Below are 26,615 nucleotides of genomic sequence, written 5' to 3' on the forward strand. Positions count from 1 at the left end.
ATCATATGATTTCACTTATATGCAGGCTTTAAACTAAAAGTGACATACAAACTTGACAGTGATTCATGGACAGGGACAGTGGATTAGTGGTTACCAGAGGGAAGAAAGAGGAAGGAGGGAGATAGGGTAATTGGGGGTCAAATATTTGGTGGCAAAAGGAAATTTAACTTTGAGTGATGAACACACTATATATATATATGACATATTATTAAACTGTACACTTGAAACCTATTTGATTTTATTAAACAATGTCACCTCAATAATTTTAATGAAAAAGTTAAGCTGTAAACTATTAGCAGACTGATTTTAATATTATTTAAACTTAGTAAATGCTAGGAAATAACGGTGGTTAAACATTGCTCTTAAAAATATATGCTCTCATCTATTGACAAATGTAAAATGGTTCTGAGAGTGTGGAGGAGGGTCTCCCCCACCCTCCACACACACCACCAAGCAATGCTTGAACACCAGCTGGGCAACCTATAATGTCAACTCAATTCTGAAACAACCTACTGAAAGATAGCATCAGATTCCGCAGTTAAAAGGCTCAATCTCACAAGATCACCCTCCACTTCAGAGGCCAATCACAAGCCCAGTTTAACACCTGTTCTCCTGACCAACCTGATATAGACTAGAGGTCCCAAGAACCCCTTCCTTGCACTTCAGATGCCAATCACAAATCCAGGTTGTTAGACCTTTGCTACTAACCAGCTGGCTATAAATCAGAGGTTGCCATCTTCTCTTACTTCAGATTCAATTAATTAGCTAGAGTGAATCACAGAACTCAAGGAAACACTTACTTATATTTATCAGTTTATTATAAAAGTAAATGATAAAGGATACAGATGAACATGTAGATGAAAGGGATGCGCAGGGCAAAGTATGTGGGAAGGGGCACAGAGCCTCCATTCTCCCTCTGGGGGCATTGCTCTGCCCACATCTCCAGAAGTTCTCTGAACCCCGTCCTTTTGAGTTTTTAAGGAGACTTCATTACAAAGGTGTGATTAATTAAATCCTTAGTCATTGGTAACCAGTGAAACCTCCAGTCTCTCTCCCTTCCCTGGAGGTCTAGGGGTGAGACTAAAAGTTCTAACCCTCCAATCACAGGATTTGTTCTCCTGACAACCAGCCTTGATCCTTTGGTAACCAAGGGGCTTTCCAAAAATCATCCACTGACATAACAAAAGACACCTTCATCTTTCTCACCACTTACAAAACCCCAAGGGTTTTAGAAGCTGTATGCTAGAAACTGAAAGAACAAATATATATTTCTTATTATACTTTATAATATCACAAAATGTTAGTAGTAATTAATGCAATAATTTATCATTTCTTACAGGCCTTAATGCTTCATTTCAGATGAAGTCATGTTTCAAGCATAATTCTTAATACATTCTATTTGGAGATTTTGGTGTGTGGTGTGTTAAAAAAATTCAACTGAGTAAATGTGAAGGTCTAATTGGCTTTATTAAGCAATTCATGAATCAGATAAAATCCCATCTAGCAACTAGAAGGGTGCTCAGAGGTATTGTAAAAAAAATGGAAGATTTTATAAGAGTGGCACAAGGGAGCTATTAACAAAAGAAAAGGAAGGGTTATTTAGGGGCTAGGAGGTCTTTTGGTGGAGGTAAAGAACCAGAAGGTTTTTATCATGCAGATAATCCCTTCCCTCTGTGGGGAAGGAGAGGGCCCATTTGACAGAATTAGCTTGTTGGTGTTGACCAGAAAATTCCAGACTGGTTGGTTAAAATTATGTTTCTGGGAGAGGTTGAAACTGCAAGTAGATCAGGTATTAAATCTAGGGTTGGTATCATGGGCTTTTAGCAGGAGTGATGCTATTTTGGCCCTGTGGTTTTCTCTTTAGCAAGGGAAAAAGAAAAATAGCCTCTGACATCTGAGAGCGTGCCTGGCATTATTAGCTGGACTTTGGTACTGGTAGGAGCTGAGCTGATACAGCTAGGTAATGTTGTTCTCTTATTGAACATAAACAGTCTCACAAAACAACAATGTCATACAAGGTTATTCTGCCATTGTGATAAAGTGAGGCAAACAAAAACATTTCATAAATTTGGCTAAGCACAGACAAAAACAAGTTCATTGTGTAAACCACAAAACAACAAACATCCTCCTCTCCTAGCTAATATGAGTGACCACAGCTGCTTTACCAAGTAAAGAATTATCTTCACTGTACTCCTATTCCCTCTACATAAGATTTATTAAGTTACTCAATTATAGAATTACCACTGTCCCAAATAACAGACAATGAAGGCAAATCCTTTTTTCCTTGAACGTTTCCTCAATTTACCTAGCAATGCACAAATCCTATAAAGTCTTTCATAATGTCTTTTACTGTGAGACACCCCAATATTCTCCCTAATGTGTGGTCTCTCTTAGCAATGAGCACTAAATGAATTTGGTCAACTACAGATATGTTCCCAGTGGTCTCTGGCTGGAAGGCGTTGACACTAAGTGGATATGAATATGAAAGAGAGAAAGAATGTGGTCTAGTTGTTGGTGAATTTTTACATCCTCCATTTTCCAACATACATGGTTAATGTCCTGGTTCACTCTAATTTATTGAACCACACCACTAATCCACTGGTAATGGTTTACCTTTCTGTTATCACATTTGTTTGACTGCTTGGCATTTTTCTGAATTTAGTGCTGAGCTGCACACTAATCATGTTGATTGACAGTCATCTTTCCAAAATAAAACATTCTAGATGTAACATTAAAATGTTAGATCATTCCATTTCTATTCTCTGTGTGCATTTCAATTTTGCAACATTGATGATAAATATTTAATGCTAAACATTAAAGGGCTAATTTGGAACTTCTGAAATAATGACTATTTCTTGATTTAATGAAGTTGAAAATTAGACATATTTGAAACAAGCAATGCATAGAAATGTAAGACCTCAATAGCCCATTAGTTTTAAGAATAGATAGCATCATTAAAAGGCCAATATAGTCTCCCAAATGTATACTAATATTGTTTAGTTTAAAAAACTCTTACATATTGAATGAAATCAGAGGCACCTTTAGATAGTACATAAAAGATAAATTTTGCTAAACATAACTCTGTTCCATTGAAGAAAATAGAATAAAAAAAAGTATCTTTCATTCATAATAACTACAATTGTTACTTCATGAAAAAAATGTCAAAATATGCATAAGTTAAAAAGACATTATTTGTAGAACAGAGCTCTTTTGAACAGACAGTTCAAAATGCTCCAATTTCAAAATTTTGTTAAAAGTACAGTCAAATAAAAATATTTAGTCCTGTCAGAAATTAAATTTATGTTACAAAATGGTCTGTTGCTGCTCTCGAAATTACCAAGTGATTACAGGATGATAAAATTTCCATTAATGATTAAATACAGCATTTGAAGCAAATGGTGCAAAGGCATGGCATAGAGAGTACTTTGTTATAGGCATGACCTACTGAAGAAGATACTCTCACTAAAGTGTGAAAAAATGATTCATCAATAAAATAAAAAAGTTACCTACAGTGTTAATGATAAAAGGGCTTAAGCACGAATAATAAAAGAGCTACTGGAAACAGAAGGATAAGTGTATAAGAGCAAATATACATCCTGGCAAGCACTAAAAAATCCCCAATTTATATGAGACAGGTGTCCACTTATCACAAAAAAAATTTGCTTTTTAACTTTCCCAACACTTACGATAAATCCCCACGTTAAGGTTTTACAAACACAGAATAAGTATTTTTTAAACCATGGCTCCCAACAATCATTTGTAGTTAAGAAATGTAATTTTATCAAACTCTGATTGATTGCCTGGCACCATGTACTCTTGGGCAAATTCACAGAAAGTCCAAAGTTGAGACATCTCAGTCTGCTCACAGTGCTAAATTTGGGTGTGCTGATCGAAAGCACATGACCTTGGTGGACTTCAATCCATAGACTTGCTGCTGGCAGATCAAACGTCCAGGTTATCATAGCAGTTAATAAAGACTAATTGGAACTTCAAGCAAACATAATAGTCAGGAGGATCTATGGGAGGAGCTGGGGCTTAAGGAAATTCTTGCATTCTATGTAATCACAAGAACCCTACATGCGAGAACCCTACAAAAACAATTCTATGTTTATAATAAAGCTCTATGATTCTAATTTTCTCTTCCCTTAACTTTCTTTTCCCTTCTATAAATACCCCTCTATCTTGGCACTCAGGCTAGAGTGTGCATGTGGCTTCCCATGTCTGCATGCACCAGGTTGCAACCCTTCTTTTTCCTGAGTAAATCCTTTTTGGTGATGAAACACCTAGTTGATATTGTTTTTCAGTTGACACAGTCACCAGCTCAGCTGTCTCCCATGACTCTCTAAGGCCAACAGAATGAGGTACCAAAACTGTCCTGATATTTAAAGTCCTGGATGGCTAGACATCTGAATCAACTGATTCCGGTTTTACTAAATGATACTCTCCAACATGCCTTCCTCTATCAAGAGGAAGTCTCCCACTCTTGTCACATCCTTCCTAGTTCCATCATTTCAAAGAAATTCTAATGAGAGAAATATATCAGACCTGTCCTAACTGAGCTGGAAATGTTGATAAAAAGACCTCAGCAGATACGTAATAAGGAAACAATCTGTCATGATGGCCATACCGCTAAACTCAAGAGTTTCTAGAGAATTCGTAAACAGCTAAAAATGTCCTTATTTGTTGCCCCATTGAGGTGATCAAGGACATCCATAAGGATGATGCTGCAAGCTGCCAAATGATCAGTTTATCCAGAAAATGGGTAAGCAAGACCCACTGTTTATTCTCAGCAATATTTTCTCCTTCACCACTGAATGATAATTTCACAGGGTACAGAATTCTAGGTTAGTGTGTTTTTTTTTTCCTCTCAATACTTTATTTCATGCCGCTCTCTTCCTGACTGCATGATTTCTGAGGAAAAGTGGGAAATAATTCATATCTTTCCTCCTCTACAAGCCAGGTGGGTGTTTTTTGGCTATTCTTTGGCTTCCTTTAAGATTACTTTCTTTATATTGGATTTTCTGTGGTTTGATATGCAGAAAATATGCCTAGGTATAAAGTTTCGTTTTTCTTTGACATTTATTCTGCTTCGTGTTCTCTGAGCTCCTTGGATCTGTGGTTTGATGTCTGACATTAATTGGGGGGAAATTCTCAGCCACTATTACTTCAAAGAAATTGTTTAAAGGAGGGAGTTTTTAGAAATGTAATCGGTGAACAAATACCATTTGGTGAACAATATAAAAGCGTTAATGAAATCCCTTTTTGTGACACTATTGTCTGTTTCATACTTTAGTATGCATCAGAATCACATATAGAGCTTACTAAAATATAGATTGCTGGGCCTCATCTTCAGAGTTTCTCAATTAAAAGGTTTGGGGTACAGCTCTATATATCTATCTCATGACACCACGGTACCAAGTTGTAAGCATTGTCAGACCTTTGAAGTGAGGGTAAGTAGAGTGTCAAGGTTGAGAATTAAAAATCTAGAGCATTGAGTATAACTTTTTCATAGTCCAAGTTAACCCAAGTGAAATTTTTCACAGAGCTTCTCCTCATGGATCGCTCAGTAACTAACCATGAAAACCTACACTCAGATACATACTGAAGATACAAATTGCTTCCTTCCTTCCACCTCAACCATTCAGCCTGACCCTTGCATTTGTGCCAGAAGGTAAAAACTGATAAGCTAATTTATATTCAACTATCTGAAATAAGGTATAAAAATGTATGAAACCAGAATGTGTCTCTTTATTCACTCATTTATTCATTCACTTATTTACTAAAACAATAATTGGTTTCTGTTAGTTTCGGGTACTGTTCTAGGCTCTGAGAATGCAGCAGTGAACAACAAAACAGACAAGATTGTTCCTGTTAAGAAGCTCACATTCTGAGTGACGTCAGAAGCATGGCAGAGTGAGAGATGTCCCAGATGTCCCCTTGAAATAACAATAAGCTGAACATCTAAAACTCAACAAATAACTCCCAATCTACATACAAGCATGTCTGAGCAAGTGATCTTGGAATAAGAGCTACCATATGTTAGAACCCCAGGAGCTGGGCGGTAGACCGCGAGGAACAAAGAAGCTGCCTCTCGCAGCTGGAGCTCACTGTAGGAGGAGGGGAGGAGAGAAGATGTGGTGGGTTCCTGAACAGCTGTGCCTGAGAGAGCTGTGAGATCCAAGCAGCAGTAATGGAGCCCAGGGATAAGGGGGAAAAAAGCAAAACAGTGGGGATGGAAGAGAAACAACAGCTAATTATTACCAGCCATGGTTGCAAAACGCGAGGTTGAGCCACAACACCCATCCTCCAAACAGAGGGCAATCCCCAATATCCTACAAGACCGAACACTGCAGAGTCTCAAGGGAATTTGAGCAAACGCTACAGAAACTGACACTAACACTAACAGGGACTGAGACTGAGGATAGTGAGAGTGATCGAATATCTATAAGAAAAAAAGGCATTATTGGGACTTTATATAAAGCAGGGATCCAAGAGGCTTAGACGTCACCTACTGGAAACCAAAAGAAAAATGCCTTCTTTGCAACACACTAAAGAGACATTTTTATATAATAAATCTTCTTTCAGGGAAAAAAAAAAATTAAGTAGAATATACTTCCATTAACGCCCAGGCAGAGAAATAGTCCTTTAAATACCATGAACCAAGGCGACAAGGCAGCTCAGAAAGAGAAAAAAAATCAGAAAATAAGCTTAAAGACATAGAAATATGTGACTTAATTGACATAGAATCAAGATTGTACTTCTGAAAATACTCAATGAGCTCTAAAATGTTCATATCAACAATTCCAGGAGTTGAAAAAACTAGATCAGCAGAATGAGTTTTTTTAGCAAGGAGATCAAAACCCTAAAGAGAAAAAAATAACAGAAATTCTGGAGATTAAAAACACACTAAAAGAGATGAAGAATGAAATAGCAAGCTTGGGAATACAGTTGACCAAATGGAGGAAAGGATCATTGATATCTAAGACAGATATCTAGAAATAAATCAGAAGTAAGAAGAGAGAAAGAAACCAAAGAATGAAAAATAATGAAAGACAAATACAAGAACTAGCTGATAACATCAGAAAAGGAAACATAAGAATAACGGGTATTCCCAAAGGAGAAGAAAGGGGGCACAAATCAGAAAGCATTTTCAGACAAATAGTTGATGAGAATTTCCCAAATCTAAGCAATTAACTGGAGCTTAGAATTCAAGAAGTCAATAGAACACTCAATTATCTCGACCCATAAGGCCTTCTCTAAGACACATTACATTAAAATTATCAAAAACTGATGACAAAGAAAGAATTCTCAGGGTAGCCAGGGAAAAGAAGATGGTAACCTGTAAAGGAAAACCTATTAGACTATTGTCGGATTTCTCAGCACAAACCTTACAAGCAAGAACAGAGTGGAATCAAATATTCAAACTATTAAATGAAAGGAACTATCAGCCAAGAATAATGTATCCAGCAAAGCTCGTCTTTAGATATGAAGGAGAAATTAAAACCTTTCCAAACATACAAAAATTGAGGGAATTCTCTACTACGAGGCCTGCTCTACAGGAAATACTGAAAGGTGTCAGTTCACCTAAAACAAAATAACAAAACGAAAAAATACAGAATTAGGAGTAAAGTGACTATCAGGCAAATAGAAGCAGAGGAGTGCAATCCTTACTAAGAACAGGGCATTATAAGCTTAAATAATAAGAAGAGAATTGCTATTGCAAGATAGTAATAAACATTTGGCATACAAAGGGACAAACTGAAACAGCAGTAACAGAAAAGGGGAGGATTCAAAGATCCAAATTTGCAAACAGGAAGAAAATGGACGACTGTATATATATAACTATCTTCTATATATTCATAATAGTAACCACACACCAAAGATTCAGAACTGAAGTACATAACATTAAACAAGAAGGACCAGAGGGAAAATACACAAAACTCAACCAAAATTTAAGGGGAAAAAAAAAAAAAGATAGAAACATAAGTTCAAGGAAACAATGGAAACACCAAGCTACCCAAAAGCAAAATATAAAATGGCTATAAGAAGACCTCATATTTCAATAATCACCCTACATGTAAATGGACTGAACTCACCAATAAAATGGCACAGAATTGCAGATTGGATCAAAAACAAAATCCAACCATTTGATGGCTCCAGGAAACACATCTCAGTTCCAAAGACAAATATAGACTCAAAGTGAAAGGGTGGAAAATGATATTTTAAGTAAATGGCATTCAGTAGTGGTACTAATATCAGATGAAATAGACTTCAAAATAAAAAAGGTAAAGAAAGATACTGAGGGACGTAATGATAAAGGGAATCATGCACTAAGAATACATAGCACTTATTAATATCTATTCTCCCAATCAGGGAGCCCTGAAATATATAAAGCAATTACTAACAGAACTAAAGGGAGAAACAAACCAAAATGCCGTCATAATACGGGACCTAAATACCCCACTATCGGATATGGACAGATCATCCAAAAAGAAAATCACATCCTTAAACGACACATTAGACCAACTGGACATTTACAGAGCCTTCCATCCCAAAACAGCTGCTTACACATTCTTCTCTAGTGCACATGGAACATTCTGAAGGACTGACTACATACTGGGGCACAGAGATAGCCGCAACAAATATAAGAAGGTTGAAATCATACCAACCATATTCTCTGATCATAATGCTTTGAAGCTGGATATCAACTGTAAAAACATAGCAGGAGGATGCTCAGCATCGCTAATTATTAGGGAAATGCAAGTCAAAACCACAATGAGATACCATCTCACACCTATTAGAATAGAAGTTATGAACAGGACAAGTAATAACAAGTGTTGGAGAGGATGTGGAGAAAAAGGAACCCTCATACACTGCTGGTGGGACTGCCAACTGGTACAGCCACCATGAAAAACAGTATGGAGGTTCTTCAAAAATCTAAGAATTGATCTACCATATGATCTAGCAATCCCTCTACTGGGTATTTACTCCAAAGAATTGAAAACCCATATCTGAAAAGATATTTGTATATTGATATTCATAGCAGCACTATTCACAGTGGCCAGGACGTGGAAGCAACCGAAGTGTCCTATGATAGATGACTGGCTAAAGAAGCTGGGGTACATATATACAATGGAATATTACCCAGCCATAAGAAGAGATGAAATACTGCCATTTGCGAGAACATGGATAAACCTTGAGATAATCATGCTAAGCGAAATAAGCCAGACAGAAAAAGTGGAAAATCACATGACATCACTTATATGTAGGATATAAACCTAAAAGCAACAAATGAACAGGACAAACAAACAAGAGAACCATGGACATGGACAATAGATTAATGGTTACCAGAGGGTAGGGGAGAGAGGGAAGGGGAAAGGCAGATGGGGTAAAAGGAGTCAAATATGTAGTGACAGAAAGAAATCTAACTATGAGTGGTGAACGTACAATGCAAAATATATATGACTTACTGTTGAATTGTACACTCGAAACTCATTGGATTTCATTAACCAATGTCACCATAATAAAAAAATAAATAAAAATTAAAAAAAGGAAAATGCTCACATTCTACTGGAAAAGACAGACTATACATATTATTTTGAGGAAATGCTATTGTGAAAAATAGAGCAAGAAAGAGAATAAATGAAGGATATGCTGTTTTAGAGAGGTTATTGGGAAAGCTTCCAAATAAGGTAATATTTAAGCAGGAACTCGAGTGAAATGGGAAAGGGAATATAAAAATACTGAGGAAAATAATGCTCCAAGCAGAAAGAATAGGAAGTACAAAGGCTTTGCAAATTCATGGGTCTCAGTGGTTTAAAAAACAGCAACGGGCTAATATCATATTCAATGCTGAAAAGCTAAAAGCTTTTCCTCTAAGTTCAGGAACAAGACAAGGACATCCATTTTCACCACTTTTTTTTAACACAATATTGAAAGTCCTAGCCACAGCAATTAGATAAGGAAAAGAAATAAAAGGCATCGAAATTGTAAAGGAAGAAGTAAAACTGTCATTATTTGCAGATCACATGATACTATATATAAAAAATCCTAAAGATTCCACAGAAAACTACTACAACTAATAGATGAATTCAGTAACATTGCAGGATACAAAATTAACATACCGTAATCTGTTGCATTTCCATACATTGATAAGAACAATCAGAAGAAGAAATTAAGATAACAATCTCATTTACAATTGCATCAATCAATAAATAAAATACCTAGAAATAAATTTAACTAAGGCAGCGAAAGACCTGTACTTTGAAAGTTATAAGATACTGAAGAAAGAAATCAAAGAGGATATAAATAAATGGACGGACATACCATATTCATGAATTGTAAGGATTAATATTGTTAAAATGTTCATACTACCCAAAGCAACATACAGATTCAATGTAATCCCTATCAAAATACCAATGGCATCCATCTCAGAATTAGAGCAAATAATCCTAAAATTTATATGAAACCACAAAAGACCCCTAAAAGCCAAAGCAATCTTGAAAAATAAAAGAACAAAGTGGAAGGTATGATGTGACCTGATTTCAAACTATGCTACAAAGATACAATAAACAAAACAGTACGGTACTTTTACAAAAACACATAGATCAATGGAAAAAAAGCCCAGAAATACATGCTTACTTATATGGTCAATTAATATACGACGAAGGAGGCAAGAACATAAAATGGGGAAATGACAGTCTCTTCAATAAGTGTTATTGGGAAAACTGTACAGATATATGCAAAAAAAAATGAAACTGGATCATTTTCTTATACCATATACAAAAATAAACTGAAAATGGATTAAAGACATAAATATAAGATCCGAAATCTGAAAAATCCTAGATGAAAACACAGGCAATAAACTCTCTGCATTGGTGTTAACAATATCTTCTTTAGTACGTCTCCTTAGGCTAGGGCAACAAAAGCAAAAATTAACAAATGGGTCTACCTAAAACTAAAAAGTTTCTGTACAGCGAAGAAAACTATCGGCAAAATGAAAAGATAACCTACTGAATGGAAGAAGATTTTCACAAATGATATATCCAATAGCAGGTTAATAATCAAAATATATAAAGAACTCATACAACTCAATATCAAATATACAAACAATCTGATTAAAAAATGAGCAGAGGACTTGAATAGACATTTCTCCAAAGAAGACATACAGCTGGCCAACAGACATATGAAAAGATGTTCAACATCACTAATAATTATGGAAATGCAAACCAAAACCACAATGAGATACCACCTCGCACCTGTCATAATGGCTATCATCAAAAAGTCAACGATAATTAGTGTTGGTGAGGATGTGGAGAAGAGGGAACCCTCATACACTATTGGTAGAATTTTAAATTGGTGCAGGTACTATGGAAAACAGTATGAAGATTCCTCAAAAATTAAAAATAGAACTGCCGTATGACCCAGAACTGGATAAACATACTTTTGGGTATTTATACAAAGAAAACAAAAACATTAATTCAAAAAGACATACATGCTCCTATATTCACCATTATTTACCATAGCCAAGATATGGAAGGATGGATAAAGATGTAATGTATATAATATATAATATATTATATATATATATATAAGTGTTATTGGGAAAACTGTACAGATATATATATTATATATATAATATATTATATATTATATATATATCCATAATATATATATAATATATATACATACATATGTATATACATAATTACATACATACAATACAATATTACTCAGTGATAAAAAAGAACGAAATCTTGCCATTTGCTTCAACATGAATGGATCTAGAGCGTGTGATGCTAAGTAAAATAAGTCAGAGAAAGACAAATCCTGTATGATTTCACTCATTTACGGAATTTAAAAATTTTAAAAAAAAGAATAAACAAAGTAAAAGAGAAACAGACCCATAGATACAGAGAACAAACTGATGGTTGCCAAGAGGTAGGAGGGTAGAAATACAGGTAAAAAATAAATAAATAAAAAAAATAAAGGGTCAAAAAATTTTTAATAAAAAGTAAACAGCAAAGGGGCCAGTTTCTATATGGCATTATTCTAAAAAATACAGCAAACTATCTAAAATTAACTTGTATAGACCATGCTCTTGGTAAAAAATAAAACTATAATAATTTTATAACAAATGAACATATTAATTTCTAATATATGTACACATTTTATAACACTCTGGTTAAAGTATTACTCCTCAGTAATCAAACTAATTACTTATACCTTTTAAAATATTTTTAAATGGGTCAAATACATTTTTTAAGATATAAATCTTATTAAATTACAGGTTCAAGTCAAATTGTTCTAATTGTTCTACTATTCTCTTAATACCAATATATCAATATCTCTTTCAAGCTTGAGGTCAACTATGTTTGCTAAAGCACTGGCTTTAAATTAAGAGCAACTGTAATTCAAAGTCTCATTTTAAATCATACTCTTAATCTTTCTTCTAAAATTTAAACTCAGAGGGTTCAGTATAATGAATAACCGTAATCATTATATGTTAGAACACAACCCATTCTAAACATGGCAGGTTTGTATGTAGTTGGAAGAGGGAAGCTGAATTAAAACCAAAGAAACAACCAACATGTACATTGCCCTCCTCATGAAAAACAATGGTTATGATGAAAAAAAAAAAAGTACACCGTTATACTAGCAAATAAGACCATTTTCAAAGAAAGAGTTTAAGGATCTTGAAGTAGAAAGATATAGAGCATCATTTCTCAAGGGAAAAATGAGAGAGTGCCTACCTGAACACTGGAGCAGGTCTATCAACACCCACTTGCCTTGGTCTATTGACCTAATTTGACCACCCGCCTCCAAATCATAAAGCATTATTTTACTTACTGATTTCCAACATGACTGTCACAACGACATATAAGATGCGTTCCAGTCAATTTTCACTTGATCTCAATTAATTATGTACAAGGTTGGATCAGTATCACTTAAATTTAATACTTTATAGATTTGAAAATGCCAGCAAAGATACTAAGACTGTCTTTCATTTCTAGAGTGACTCTACATAATTTTTATCATTTATTCTTCAAATAAATTAAAAGAAGCATCTTTTATTTCCATTTTACATGTAAGAAAACTGATTTTGATTACATTAAGGAACATCCTTTTTGCAGGACAAAGCATAAACGCAGTAGTCAATTCCAGAATCCATAATTTCCGAGTCCTATTACATGGGTTGTTCTATACCGTTACACTACAATTTGTGATAACTTAAAGAAAAAAATTTCTCACCTTTCAGACCATTTTTCCATATAATATGTCGGGTATTCTCATAATTTGTGTTCATCCAAATAAGCAGAATCCTTTCAGAATTAGAATATATGTTGCTGGATGCAAAAGGAGGATTAACTTTTGGTGAATTTTGCTCATATACAGAGGGCAAATTCTTTCTGGAATGTGGTACAATCCGGGATAGTACCAGAACCTGAAATTGGATAAAAGAAAGAGAAATAACGTTTACTAGACATGAATGGCAAAATAAAAATTTGAAGGAAGAGTAAATGAAAAATATGACAGGTCGATAAATAAAAGCAAGCATCAGTATTTTCTAGTTAATTACATCAACTCAAGAGTAAAGGAATAGATAAGATGACCTCAACTGCTCATTTTAAATCCTCGACTTTTTGCTTCTATAGCATCTGGTTTATAAGGTACCACACTACGCAATTTATAAGAAGCTAATTACCTAAGGATTCTGGTTACCAATTTACGATGTGCATGTATGGGGGGGGGGGGGCAGGTGGTCACTGGCAAGCAATTCTCAAACAACCGCAGAGCCTCCAATCATTCAGCTCAATTCTGACACTATCCATCCAGAGACAGCATCAGATTCCACAGGTTGAGTTCAGTCCTACAGTGCTGCACCCTCCCATCAACTGCTTCAGATGCTAATCAGAAGCCTGGGCTGTTACCTATGCTTCTAACCCACCGACTATCCGCTGTAGGTTTCAATGATCCTCTCCTTGGCAACTCAATTGAGATGCCAGTTTTAAGTGCAGGTTGTTACCTATACTTCTGACCAACCAGCTATAAATCAGAGGTTTCTACGACTCCCTTGTTGGGTTCCATTAATTTGCTAGAGTGGCTAACAGAACTCAGAGAAATATTTTAATTACTAGATCACTGGTTTATTATAAAAGGATATAACTCAGGAACAAACATGGCTAAAGGGCATGAAGCTTCCATGCCCTCTCCAAAAGCTCTCCAACCCCTGTCTTTTATGGGTTTTTATGGAGGCTTCATTACATACTCACAATTGATTAAATCATTGGCATCAACTGAGTCAACCTCCAGGCCCTCGCCTATCCCAGGAGGACAGAGAGGTGGGACTGAAAGTTCCAACTCTCTAATTACACAGTTGTTTCCTTTGGTAATCAGCCCCCACCCTTAGGTGCAGTACAAAACTTACCTCATTGACTTAACAAAACATACCTTCATCACTCTCATCACTTAGAAATATCAAAGGATTTTAGGAGCTCTGTGCCAGAGATGGGAAGGAAGGCCAAATATATATATTTCTTATTATAAATCACAGTATCGCAGTATATAATTATATATATTGAGTGCTATACAATCACTATCATATGTACTTTCAGTTCCACATGAATTTTGCTATTATATTTGACTTATTGTTTTTCAATGAATGATTTTTAAAATCATGTGTTGTTTTAATTTATTTTTCCAATTGGCAAAGAAAGCACAATTAAGTAGAAATCAACAAATTCAGATCAGATTTAATTTTTAGAAGCTTATATTTCCATCGATCGGATTGCTTAAGTGGGAAGATGTAAGTAATAAACACTTCAAACATACCATAAACTTTTATTACCATAACAAAACTTCTTGCAGTAATTTAAGTCTAAATGGTATCAAGATCACAAATTTGTTGTAAAAAGAATATAACTTAATACCATAGGGTAAGAATTACACAAAAGAAAAAAAATTAATTAAAAAAAGAAAGGAAGAGATTCAAACTTGTTCATCAACAGATCCTGTTAAAGAGGACCACATGGGAACCGATTCTGCAGTGAAGATATGAGTGTCAGTTAAGACAGGTGGAGAGAAAGCTCCAGGAAGAGACTGAGGTTACAGGGGAGTTTTCTGGTGGTAGAAGACACAGCATCAATCTGATCTCAGCTCTAAATCATGGGGATCAGTGACAGGGGTTCCAAGAAACCTGAGATGTACTTGGTTCCTAATTTACTAATAAAATCTGCAGGCCTAAAATTCCCTGTTTCCTTTGTCTTCTCACTCTCATTATCCATTGTGGCTCGTGGCTTCTTAATCATCTTTATCAAACCTCCTTCCCTCTCACCTATATACTAGTTTTTCTTAGAAGATCCTTCCTCTCAGTTTTAAAGAGCAAAAGATGACATCTTAATTAGCACACTGCAGTGTCCCACCGTGTGTCCAAAAGCTCTTGCATCTGCGCTCACTTTTCTTCCTTCTCCACAGCTGCAATGGATGAATTACCCTTTCTCTTATACTAGATACCAGGCCTTCTCATCTTCTAGGGACAGTCCTGTATCAGTGGTCTTTTGTACCTTTGGATCTTTAACTTCTCCCTCCCAACCAGTTATTTTTCAGCAATATCAGAAGATGTTTCACTTATACACTCAGCTTTCAGGGGGCTGGCTCTTCTAAACTTGAATTCCCAATAATTCTTTTATCTGTTCCCTCTACCAGTTACAACTCTTGAAAGTGTTTTCTACCCTCACTGTAGCCACTTTCTTCCATTTGATTAGCTTATCAAACCAAGGCCCACCTAATGACCTTCTTTACCTCGTCATTACCACCACGATAAAAGTGCTTTTGGCATCTTTCTTGTCCAGGGAATTTTTAATCATTATCGTAAGCCACCTCTCAATTTCATCTGATATTGTTCACCATGTCTTCCCTCAAAGACTCTTTCCTCCTCGTTCATGATATCATAAAGTGTCACTGCTATCTTTCTATTTTCAGGCTCATTTGCAGTACTCTCTTCCTTTGCCTATTTAAACATTGGGTTTGCTCAATATTGGATTTCTAACCTATGCCATTTTTTAATAGCTGTAGAGTCACTCTACAGCTATTATCTCCCAATTTTACCCCCTACGAATCACTAAATGTGCATTAAGAAACCACATATAGCACTAATTTTTGTAATTCAAAAATAAAGATCCAACACAGTATTTAGAACATTAAGTTAGTGATAGTAATGAGAATATAGCTTCGTATCAGTGAGATGAATAATACTCTTATAATCTCTGTCCAGGTATCTACATATACCTGGATAATGAACATATTGACCTCTTTATCACTTTATTATTCAGTAAGTTTCTTTTCTTACCATTTCCACAAAATGAGAAAATCTTAACTCATAAGTTAACAGAATGGGTGCTCAGTTTGATTGTTATAGTCACGCTAACCATGAAGCCAGAAATTATACAGATATTTTAAATTAAAATCTACCTTCTAATAACAACCAAATGCTAAGCTACTTGATGAACATATCATACTCAAAAATAGAAGGTAAAAAAAACTCAATTCAGGAAACAGTATTAAAAGCATTCATTCATCTTTGGGAAAAGTTTCTTCGGCTTCCATTGCCAGGACTTCAATAATCTTTCTAGTGTCTTTGTGCAAACCAGAAAAATGGCATGCTCTGTGAGGGGATGCTCTCATAGCAATCTTATTTAAAAGTAAAAGGCCCCCTTAACTTGGTGAGACACAGCTTAGACCATGATCCCTTGTCTTAGCAAGCAGAATGTTAGCTGGCCTTCAGCATCCAATCATCAAATCAGCTGTGCAGAAATGACATCATATTCAGCTTAGCTGTTAAACTTTTTCTCCAATAAATCTTGGGAAAAAGTGAAGCTTTTGATGCTTTAGTGATTTTAGTGTACTACATTGAAAATCATGATACTTAAATCATATAGGTATATGTCCAGTGTTTCCAAAACATGGAAAACATCATTTGAAGCATCATAAAAGTTCACAACTTAAAATAAGAGAAATGGTATACTATACAGAAAAACAATGCTATGAAGATAATACTTTTAATCTCATTTCTATTGGGAAAATTCATGTGAGAGTGACCTTCCCTCCACTCTCAACACATCTCCATATTGGAAAGAGAATCTTGAATTCACAGAGATTACAATGAAATTATGTAACTCAGTAGCCTTATTTTGACGGTATTTACATTTTTTTTTCTGTTTCCTTTAACACTGAATTCAGAACAGAAGCATATTTTTAATCACCCATCAATCTGAATAAGAGTTCATTTGCAACGTCCTTTCATGTTGTGACCAACAGGTCATTCTCCATTAGTACATACTACCAAAGGATTTTCTCCAGGCTACATTACAAATTAATCTTTAAATGACAAAGAATCACATCTCCTAAAGCATGGGCTCTCAATGATAAAGAGAATACAATGTCAACGCATACTTCATTCACACATATTTATCACATACATGCAAAGAATTGTTCGGATGTTCCCTATCCATTGTTGTATCCAACCAAAACGTGCAATATTTGTTATCACCTTTGAGAATTGTGCTTCCACACTGATGCCACTGACATTATGGGACATATTGCAAAGCCATTTGATAAAAGATTTTCATCAATTCTGCCTCTCTCCAATCATTTTGTTGAAGTGATTTTAAATATTCCTCAGAAATATGATCTCTTGTACCATTTTTGTTTCTTTTCTACAGAGGCATGATATTCTGAATCATGCCTCAGTCGAAATGGTGTCTTGCCGACCTTTAGCAACAAATACTCCAATTTGATTATAGAGAGATTTTGAACTGGTTCAGGGAAAATGTGTTTAATTAACCAGAAAGATCACTGCTCTTTGTTTAAAAATATCAAAATGTTTGACAGAATTGTACCACTATTCAAAAAATAAAACTTTATGATAGACAGTATACTGGGAACAAATGAATAGACAGTTTACTTAAAATTATGATTCAGATACTTATTTCTGATCACCTTTTCTTTTCCAGATTCATCTGTAGAAATATCACGTTCACTTCTTTCAGTATAGATTAATCCTTTATAGCCACATCAGATCCCTATTTATAATTTACATTTGGAACAACATTCTGAATTTGAGTGTTTCTGTTATTGTTTTTTACTTCTTATACTTCAATGACCCACTTTCTTTTGTGAATTGGGAATATAATGTAAGAAAAGTGCAACTATTAATCATGTAGATTTAACAAGCAAAAATAACTAAATAACACAAAATTAAATTGAGTGAGACAAGCTATATCCAGTTATCTAAACTATTAGCCAAGAACAGATGAAGGCAGTTTCAGAGTACATATGCATGACTTCTAAGACTTTGACAATAAGAACCTAAAGGGATTTATATAAAAATCACAAATCTTTTATTTCCAAGTTGTGAACTCATCTCAATAACATTACTTGCTTTTCAAATGAAATTGCCAATCCACTTCAGATTTAATAGAGCACCTAGAGCTACCCATGCTTTAGATACAATACATGGAGAAACACAGCTCTGCAGATGGTCTAACCGGGCAATCTTATCCATTCCTATGACTTTATCATTGAATCAGTGAAGAATCCCAAACATGTGCTGCCACCCAGATCTCTTTTTTGACTAAAAGACATACCTACCTGGTAATCACACAGGGCATCATAATACAGGACTAAAATTAATTTACCATGCTTTCTTGCCTTGTCCCACCCTCCACCCTCAACAGAATCTTATTATTATCCCTTGTCATGTTTCAGTGACTGGGATCAAATTCTCCTCAGTCACCCAAGCAATAAACTCACTGTCATCCTTGACTTCTCTGTCTCCTTCACGCCCCTCCCCTCAAAAAGGTAGAGTCATTCACCAAGTTTATTTAGTTCTACTCCTAATATTTATGAAAGCTGCCTCTTTTTCATCTTTCCCACTAACAGCATTCCCAGCACCAGACACTGAACTATACCCCAGTTTCCACACTGTACCACAGTAATATTTCTAGAATGCAAAACTAATAATGCTACCTTTATGTTTTAACTCCTTCAAAATAGCTCTGTACTAACCTTGTGCTAAAATCCATAAATCCAGATTTCTTGGTTTGACTCATAAAGTCAATTATGATCTAATTTCTGACTGGGATCATAGTCCACCCTTCTTATCCCCAGCCATGTTGTGTTTATTCTTCAAAATGTACCATGTTCCATTTAACCTCAGGCAGTTCCACACTGAATTCCCTTTGTCTTAAAATGTTATGCTCCTCTTCTCCCATTAAAACTCGTCTACCATCTCCTTCACACAAACTGTACTCTCTCTCTCAATCTCTCTCTCTCTAAATTATGCCCTACCTTGCCTGACAAACTTCTATCATTTCTCAGGACTCGGTTTAAAGTGATCTTCCCGGAAACCTTCCCAAGGCACAAGAAAGTTAGGTTTGTTTCTATGTGCATTCATCTTTAGTTCTTTGGGCTTACCTTGTCATTGCATTTGTCACACTTCCTTGTCATTACATATATTTATATTGCAGGACACAAAATTCTTGAGGAGACAGACTATATTAAATTTACTCTTACACCCCCAGAGCCTAGCATAGTATCTGAAACATAATAGTTGTTGAATTCATTCAAAAAATATTTGTTGAGCATCTATTATGTAGCTGACACACTATCAGACTTACAAATGATACTTTGTTTCTAAATTCATAGACTAATAGATTGAGGAAAATGGATCAAATAACCTAAACATATACACGAATGCATGCATAAATGAATAAATGAATGTGTGTGTGAATTATGTCCATGAACCAAAATTAGGACTAGGTTGTCCCTATAGTCGGGCATTTTCTGCTCTTCTCTTTTGGAGTGACTCATCTTTATCAGTGGACAAAATTATAGATGATGCAAATGGGAGTTCAGAAAGAAAAAAATTTCTTTTCTCAATTCTGATTTTGGCTAGGAGTCACAAATATCTCTATACATTCTTCTGGGAATTAATCAAGAAAAAACAGGATTTCTCTTCTTGACTGCCAGCAAGAAAGATAGGGCAGGTTGGGGTGGTGGTAAGAGGACGAGAGGAGAGTAAGTGGGAATCATGTAGCAGAAGGAACTCTTCAGAAGGTAGACCTAGGTGGCTGGCTGCAATGGAGGCTTGAGGCTGCCAGTAGGCAGCAAGAGGGCCCTGGGCTCCTGGGCTCCAGCAGAGAAAAACAAGAAAGAAATAAACTTTTCCTATATCAGATGGTTTTATATGGCCAAAATCAGGTGATCTTGGAAGAAAGTAGGTATGCCTGTTAACCTCAGAATCCTCAGCTCTAAACTGGGGGTTACTGGTTGCGAAGATTAAATAAGATAATGTTTAAAAAGCCTTTACAAAAGTCTCATATATACCAATCATTATTTAGCTTGTTAATTTGCTCTTTCTTTGGAGTGACTAATTGCTGCTATTTAATCTAACTTCTTCATTTTAACTCCCTGTCCTACAGCTTACCCTCTCTGTGGTTGCGACTTGTGAGGGCAGAGCAAAAACTTCCACCAGTCTTATTGAACAAGATCTATAGTGCCGCATTTGGAAATGTAGGAAATGACTCCAAGACCAAAACCAGTCCTTGTTTAAACATTAAAGATATAGCATGTGAAAATATAGCTACTTATGTTAATTTACCACACATGCAATTTGGCATGAAGTCAACTGGAGAATCTCATCAACACCTGATCTTGCCTACGATTCCTAGTGAATATCTCTCCAGAATAACTTTAGAAGAGACTACTATGTTTATAACAGAGTGAAACGCTTGGCCTCTCTGACTCAAATCTGCTTTGTTGCCATGGTCTTCAGGTCAATAGCTTCTGCTTAGTCTTGTATATAGACATACTAATCATTAGAGGAATTCTGTTTGCAGCTTCAGTTTTAGAAAAACAGACTCTTAACAGAAGGGCATCTCTCAAGGAGACAAAAGATATATAAAAATAATGACTGTCAAAGATTTGCAGGACCTTCGCGACTGGACTCACATCAACTAGAGTCAACAGACTAAAAACAAAGAAGTTTCACAATCTTCCTGGGACACCTGCTGGCACCCAGATGTCTGTAGTCAACAATCACCTCTTACCCCTCCCATTTCCCCTTTCCCTTGACATAAAAGAAATCTGAAATCTGTACTTTCTTAATAAGGTTCTTTAGGATGCTAGTCTACCATCTGCTCGGCTTGCTGTTTTTCTGAATACAGTTGCTTTCCTTGCTTCAACTCTGTCACTCAGTTTCTCGGCTATCATGCAGTGAGCAGTAGGAGCTTAAACTCAGTTACATGTATTAGAGGTGGAGACCATAATTTTCACCTCCATTCATTCTTTAATCTTTATTTTTAGTACTGAAAAACACCTGTAGCTACCAATTTTAGAGACTATATTTCTCAACTTCTCTTAAAGCTAAGCGTGGTCATATGACTAAACTCTGCCCAATGGGCTTTGAAAGGATAATGATGCATTTTTTCAGGAAACATCCTTAAAAGGTATTTACTTGTCCTCTACTCCCTATTTGTTCTTCCCTATTCTGAGAAACCGACCCAGAGATGAAAGCCCAGCACTGAGGATGGAAGAGACACTCCACTACTTCTAAACCACCTACTTCTCCACAGTTCCATAAGAAGTATAAAAATTCAATCTTATTTGAGCCACTGTGTTTTTGAATCTTTTACAGCAGCATTACCTGTACCTTAACTAATACACTATTCTTGTAAATCGACCCAAAGAATCCAACACAGTAAATAAGAGTGGAAGTGTTACCTTATACATCTGAAGGAATACATCTGTCCATGCCCGTTGACTCCAGGCTTCAAACTTAGTCATATCTATAACGATAGAATGCTTTTCCTTAGGTAGAGAGGAACACACAGGCAAGGTATTAGTGGAAGACTTGAAGAAATAAAATATCACAACATTAATTAAAATACAAGGCAAATATAATTCCAAAGTTTTAACTACTTAGCTAGCATATATTATAAAACCTATGCATGTCCTTTTCATATATTCATCAAGATCTCTATTTCCCCATGTGCCAGTCATAGAAAGTATCAACATAGGTAACTTTATGGAAATCACAGACTTTTATTGAAGTTGTAGATTTATTCATTCAATGCATCTACTATCCCACTCTGTGGCATTAGTGGCACAATAAGATGCAAAGAATTCTGAACTCTGAACCCTCGAAAGAGCCACACCATTTGGATTAAGCCACAGGAACTCAGCAGAATGCCAAAGAACAGTCCCATGGCTCTACTACTAATGTCATGTGGTGACTGTAGTAACAGTGCCACAACTAAAGTAGAGTTGCCTCAAAGCTGACAGGTGCCTTAATACAATAGGTTTCCACAAAATGAATTGAATACTTTGAAAAAAATCTATGCATATCTTGTTTAATTTCTTCCTATTCTCCCCTAAAACTGAACATGGGAAGTGGCAAGTGGTGAGAAAATTAAACCAGCATTTCCTTTGAAAGATATATATTCTAAAAATGTATTTAAAAAAAAAATTACATAAGCACATACCATTCCTCATTTTTAAATCCTCTAAAAGAAACAATTACTATATATTTAAGAAAACCATGTAATCATTTCTGCCTCGTCTCCACACAGATTTTTAGACAGATACTATATATATGTCATCCAGGCATAATCCTTAGGATATTTCATAAATAAAAAATCAAGGATTCTAAAGTGGAATCTTTAAGCAAAGACCAAAATCTAGTAAATTCAAAAATAACTGCACAGATGTTCTCAGAAACTACATTCTCTTACTGTAATTTTAATCCACTTCTTATAATCTTCTGGTTCAAACAGAAATTCTGGCAGTACATGAGGAATACATGCTCCCTGAGCACTAAAATTAAAAAAGAAAACTCCAAATTATTATAGTATAATACAATCTGTATATCACTTGCATTTCAATTAAATTATTTCAATGTATATAGTTTGTTTATTGAATTTTAATTTTAAATTTTAAAATTTATAATTAATTTTTAAGTTTCCCTTACCAGTGAAATGTGTATATGATGTTTCCTTTAGAGAACTGACTGAGAAAGAACTAAGTGCCTATAATCATCCACATTTACCCTTATATGTTAATGGAGTATAGTTATATGACTTAGTCCCTATTGTCAAAGCACTAGCCATCTTATTGTTGCTATGCCATTACAAAATTTTTAAATAGCTGGAAAAAGTTTGAATAAAATAAAACATCTAATAAATAAATCATTAGTCACCTAATGTTCATTGAATACCTATCACCATGTATGCCTGAATATAAAAAATATATATATATATATCATGATCCATCACTTATTTTTCCAAAGAATACTCAAAAATTGTGGTCTCTTTGATTATATAAACCTGTAGTAGTATAGCTGAAGCAGTAAATATCTATTTATATTATTTTATTCATTTAAAAATATATATACATATTTACATGTATATAATTTATCATTTTTAAGACTTTATAATTTTTTCGCTGTCAAATTTCTTGAAATATTTTAATCCAAACTCTTCACATGTATGTCCACTTCCACCAGAACCACGTTATAGATATTTAATACAGTTTTGGCAGGAGTGATTCCTGGTTGGGATTTGAGTGTTTAGGTCAACCTCATTTAGTGAGCATAAAACCCCACACATCATAAGCATTTACGAGAGAAGAATGCCATCTCTAATATTTAACTTGAAATACCCTTAGCAGTTTATAGTCCTGTAACTACTGAGAAGTGGGATAAAGAAAAGGCAGAAAGGAGCCTTAAGATGATTTTGAAAGCTCAAACCTTGAAGATAGCACAGATGAATATGAGAAAAGAGAAGGAAGGAAGGAAACCGTAGTAGGAGAGCAAACAGTGAACACAGTTCTAGAGTTGTTAGATTTGTATTGACTGGCCCTGGGCCAGTTGAAACTAGTGGAAGAAACTGTGCTGCGTACATAAAGCTCCTTTGTTTGAAAGTCAAGCATCATCCCTTCTCTTTGGTTTTCACATATTTCCTGTCTGCATCTACATTATTCCTATGAATCTTCATTACATCGGAATTACTATAGGTTTACATAAAATCTAATTTTAATGGCACACCACTCCTTAGGATGAGCAGCCAACCTAAAGCCTATGTAAGAACTCAATGAGATGACATCCCATTAAGGTGAAATCCTAGAAAGTGAAACAGACAGCACAGAGACATATGAAGAAAGTGGAATACCTCCTTGCATCCAAAGCCAAGACGGGATCTCAGAAGGATATGATCACTTCTATAGAATACTACTGAAAGCCTAAGGAAAACTATCAGGAAACAGACTGAGAGCTACTTAAGGAGGGAGACCACATGGTATTCATTTGAGCACTCCACAGTGTCCAGCAGAAAATAAGCCCTCAGTAAAATGTTAATGTAAGAATGCATTTTTGCATTGGTAAAGACAATAGGCCCAAAATGGAGTTGGTTATGCTAAGCCCCACCTTACTAAACGGGGACTTAATTACCGTTTTGGCTCCCCCAAAGTGGAATCTTAAACTGTTCAATCAGAATTACCTGATCAGCATGAGTTAGGTAATGTGCCTGATAGACCCCCGCCATTCTCTAAAGGAAAGTGACGTTGCAATAACCAATCTGCCTTTTTGCTGTAGGGGTGGAAAACTTCCCTTTTTCCCTTTTAGATTCTTTGGTGGTCTAATAATCAGATTGACATAAGACAGATTAACAGGAGAAAAACAAATTTAATTATGTACCTAAGGAAGCCCCACAAAGACATGAGACTCCCAGGCAATCAGGTAATTGAAGTTTACATGCCATCTCGAGCTAAGGAGAAGTGGGTAGGGGTCTGGGGCTTCAAAGGGATGGAAGATAATTCACAGGAAGATGAGAAGAGTAGATGTTTGGTAAACAAATGTTTGCCTGACCATACAGCTAGCTACATCTTTCTGGTACAAAAAGCTATCTCTGGTAGTAGCTCTCTTTCTGGGTCAGGGTCCCTATCTAAATTCTTTTAGGCAGTTAATGGAGGAGTAAAAAGATTTTCATGAGTCTGCTGGGTCTCAATTGCCTACAGCTCAAACCAATCTACATGCTAAAGTGGCACATTTTAGGGTGGCATGTCCCACTCCCCTTCATTGCCTAAGTGCAACTTCATTGTTCTTGCTCCCTTCTGCTTAAAAACTCTCTTGCCTTAGATAGCTCTTAAGAGCTTCTTCCTATCTGCTAAATTGGAACCTGTCTGATTCATAAATTGTTGAATAAAGCTAATAAGATCTTTAAAATTTATTCAGTTGAATTTTGTTCTTTACCAGCATTTTACAGATGCTGTTATGAAGTGAAAGGTAGCAGAATATACTACCCTAAAATGTGCCTCATTGGCCTAGCAATGATTTTGAGAAACAATGGACATAAAAGCTCTGAAAACAGAGTAGAAGTAACTTTTTTGTAAAGGAAATCTACATTTATTAAAAAAAAAATTGCATTAGAAAAGAAGCCTGTACCTGGAAGACAGTGATTACCAGAGATAATTTTTTCACCTGAGAGACTTATCTGCATGGAAGGGCAACCATTGTTTAACAAACCTTTCCTCCTCCCTCCCTTCAGACTCCCCCACTTTGAAGCCCTAGACCTCTATCCCTTTCCTTAGCTCTGTCTTTTGAGTCTCATATCTTTGTGGGGCTACCATACTTACATATGTAATTAAAATAGTTTCTTTTTCCTGTTAATCTGTCTTTTACTACAGGGGAGTCTCAGCCAAGAACCTAGAAGGATAGAAAAAAAATTGTTTTTCTTCCCCTACAAGAGATGAGTTTCTTCCTTTAAAAAACATAATCTATCTGAAGGCCTAATTTCATCAGTCCCTAAGACAGTATTTACAATTATATTTGATTTTATTACACTTTTATATGCTAGGCTTTCTATTTGCATATTTCTTCTGAGTTTACTCTGAGTAGAACAAAATAAAATTAGATGTAATGAGTTATTAAAGTCTAAACTTAATCTCCAAAAATTATAGCTTCTCATTTATTGCACAAAATCCATAATTTCATTTGTACAAAAGTCCTCACTCACTGTCACCAAATTTAAATCGAGAACCTAATAACATTTATTATCATTTTGAATTTAATACATTTATTTCCATGATGAAACATATGCATGTATCTTGGATTAATGGTCCAATTTTATTAACCATACTGCCACATTCTGAATGTCGAAGAATTTTCTCAGAGTCAACATATCTTGATAGTCATATGTTTGCTGATAAAAGAGTAATAAATTTAAACGGCTTGGCTTTAATGCCAAAATCATTCTTCCGCACCTGCATCCCCATACCACTAAATGTCAAAACAGAAACCTCCCCTATTAATGTCAACACTACTGAAGCTGTGCCAACAATAATGCTGTAAGAATAACACGATGATCACAAGTACCAAAGAGTTTAATGATGCTATCAGAAAACCGTTTGATTTCTATAATGCACAAACAATAAAGATTTACTTAAGTACCCAAATATCCTTCTTTTGTTCACAGTTGATATTCTATTATATTTTAAAAGTACAACTAAGTTTCTAAAATAAGAATGGCATTACAATTTTTGCCTTATTGAATTAAAACATTTAT

General features: G+C 35.3%; 1 protein-coding gene across 1 annotated transcript in view; it reads right to left on the minus strand.

The window, feature by feature from the left end:
- CFAP47 (cilia and flagella associated protein 47) overlaps window positions 1-26,615 on the minus strand; it is a gene marked incomplete at its 3' end in the record, with an annotated part of 348,750 nt that overhangs the window by 180,435 nt on the left and 141,700 nt on the right. Inside the window, exons 27-29 of the mRNA XM_039855224.1 lie at window positions 22,791-22,872; window positions 21,781-21,867; window positions 13,252-13,444 (exon numbers count right to left, since the gene is read on the minus strand). Coding sequence (XP_039711158.1) covers window positions 13,252-13,444; window positions 21,781-21,867; window positions 22,791-22,872 — 362 coding nt within the window. The remainder of the gene's footprint in view (window positions 1-13,251; window positions 13,445-21,780; window positions 21,868-22,790; window positions 22,873-26,615) is intronic.

This window comes from Pteropus medius, unplaced genomic scaffold (genome assembly GCF_902729225.1).
Source record: "Pteropus medius unplaced genomic scaffold, Ma_sr-lr_union100, whole genome shotgun sequence".
In the NCBI taxonomy this organism is placed as follows: domain Eukaryota; kingdom Metazoa; phylum Chordata; class Mammalia; order Chiroptera; family Pteropodidae; genus Pteropus; species Pteropus medius.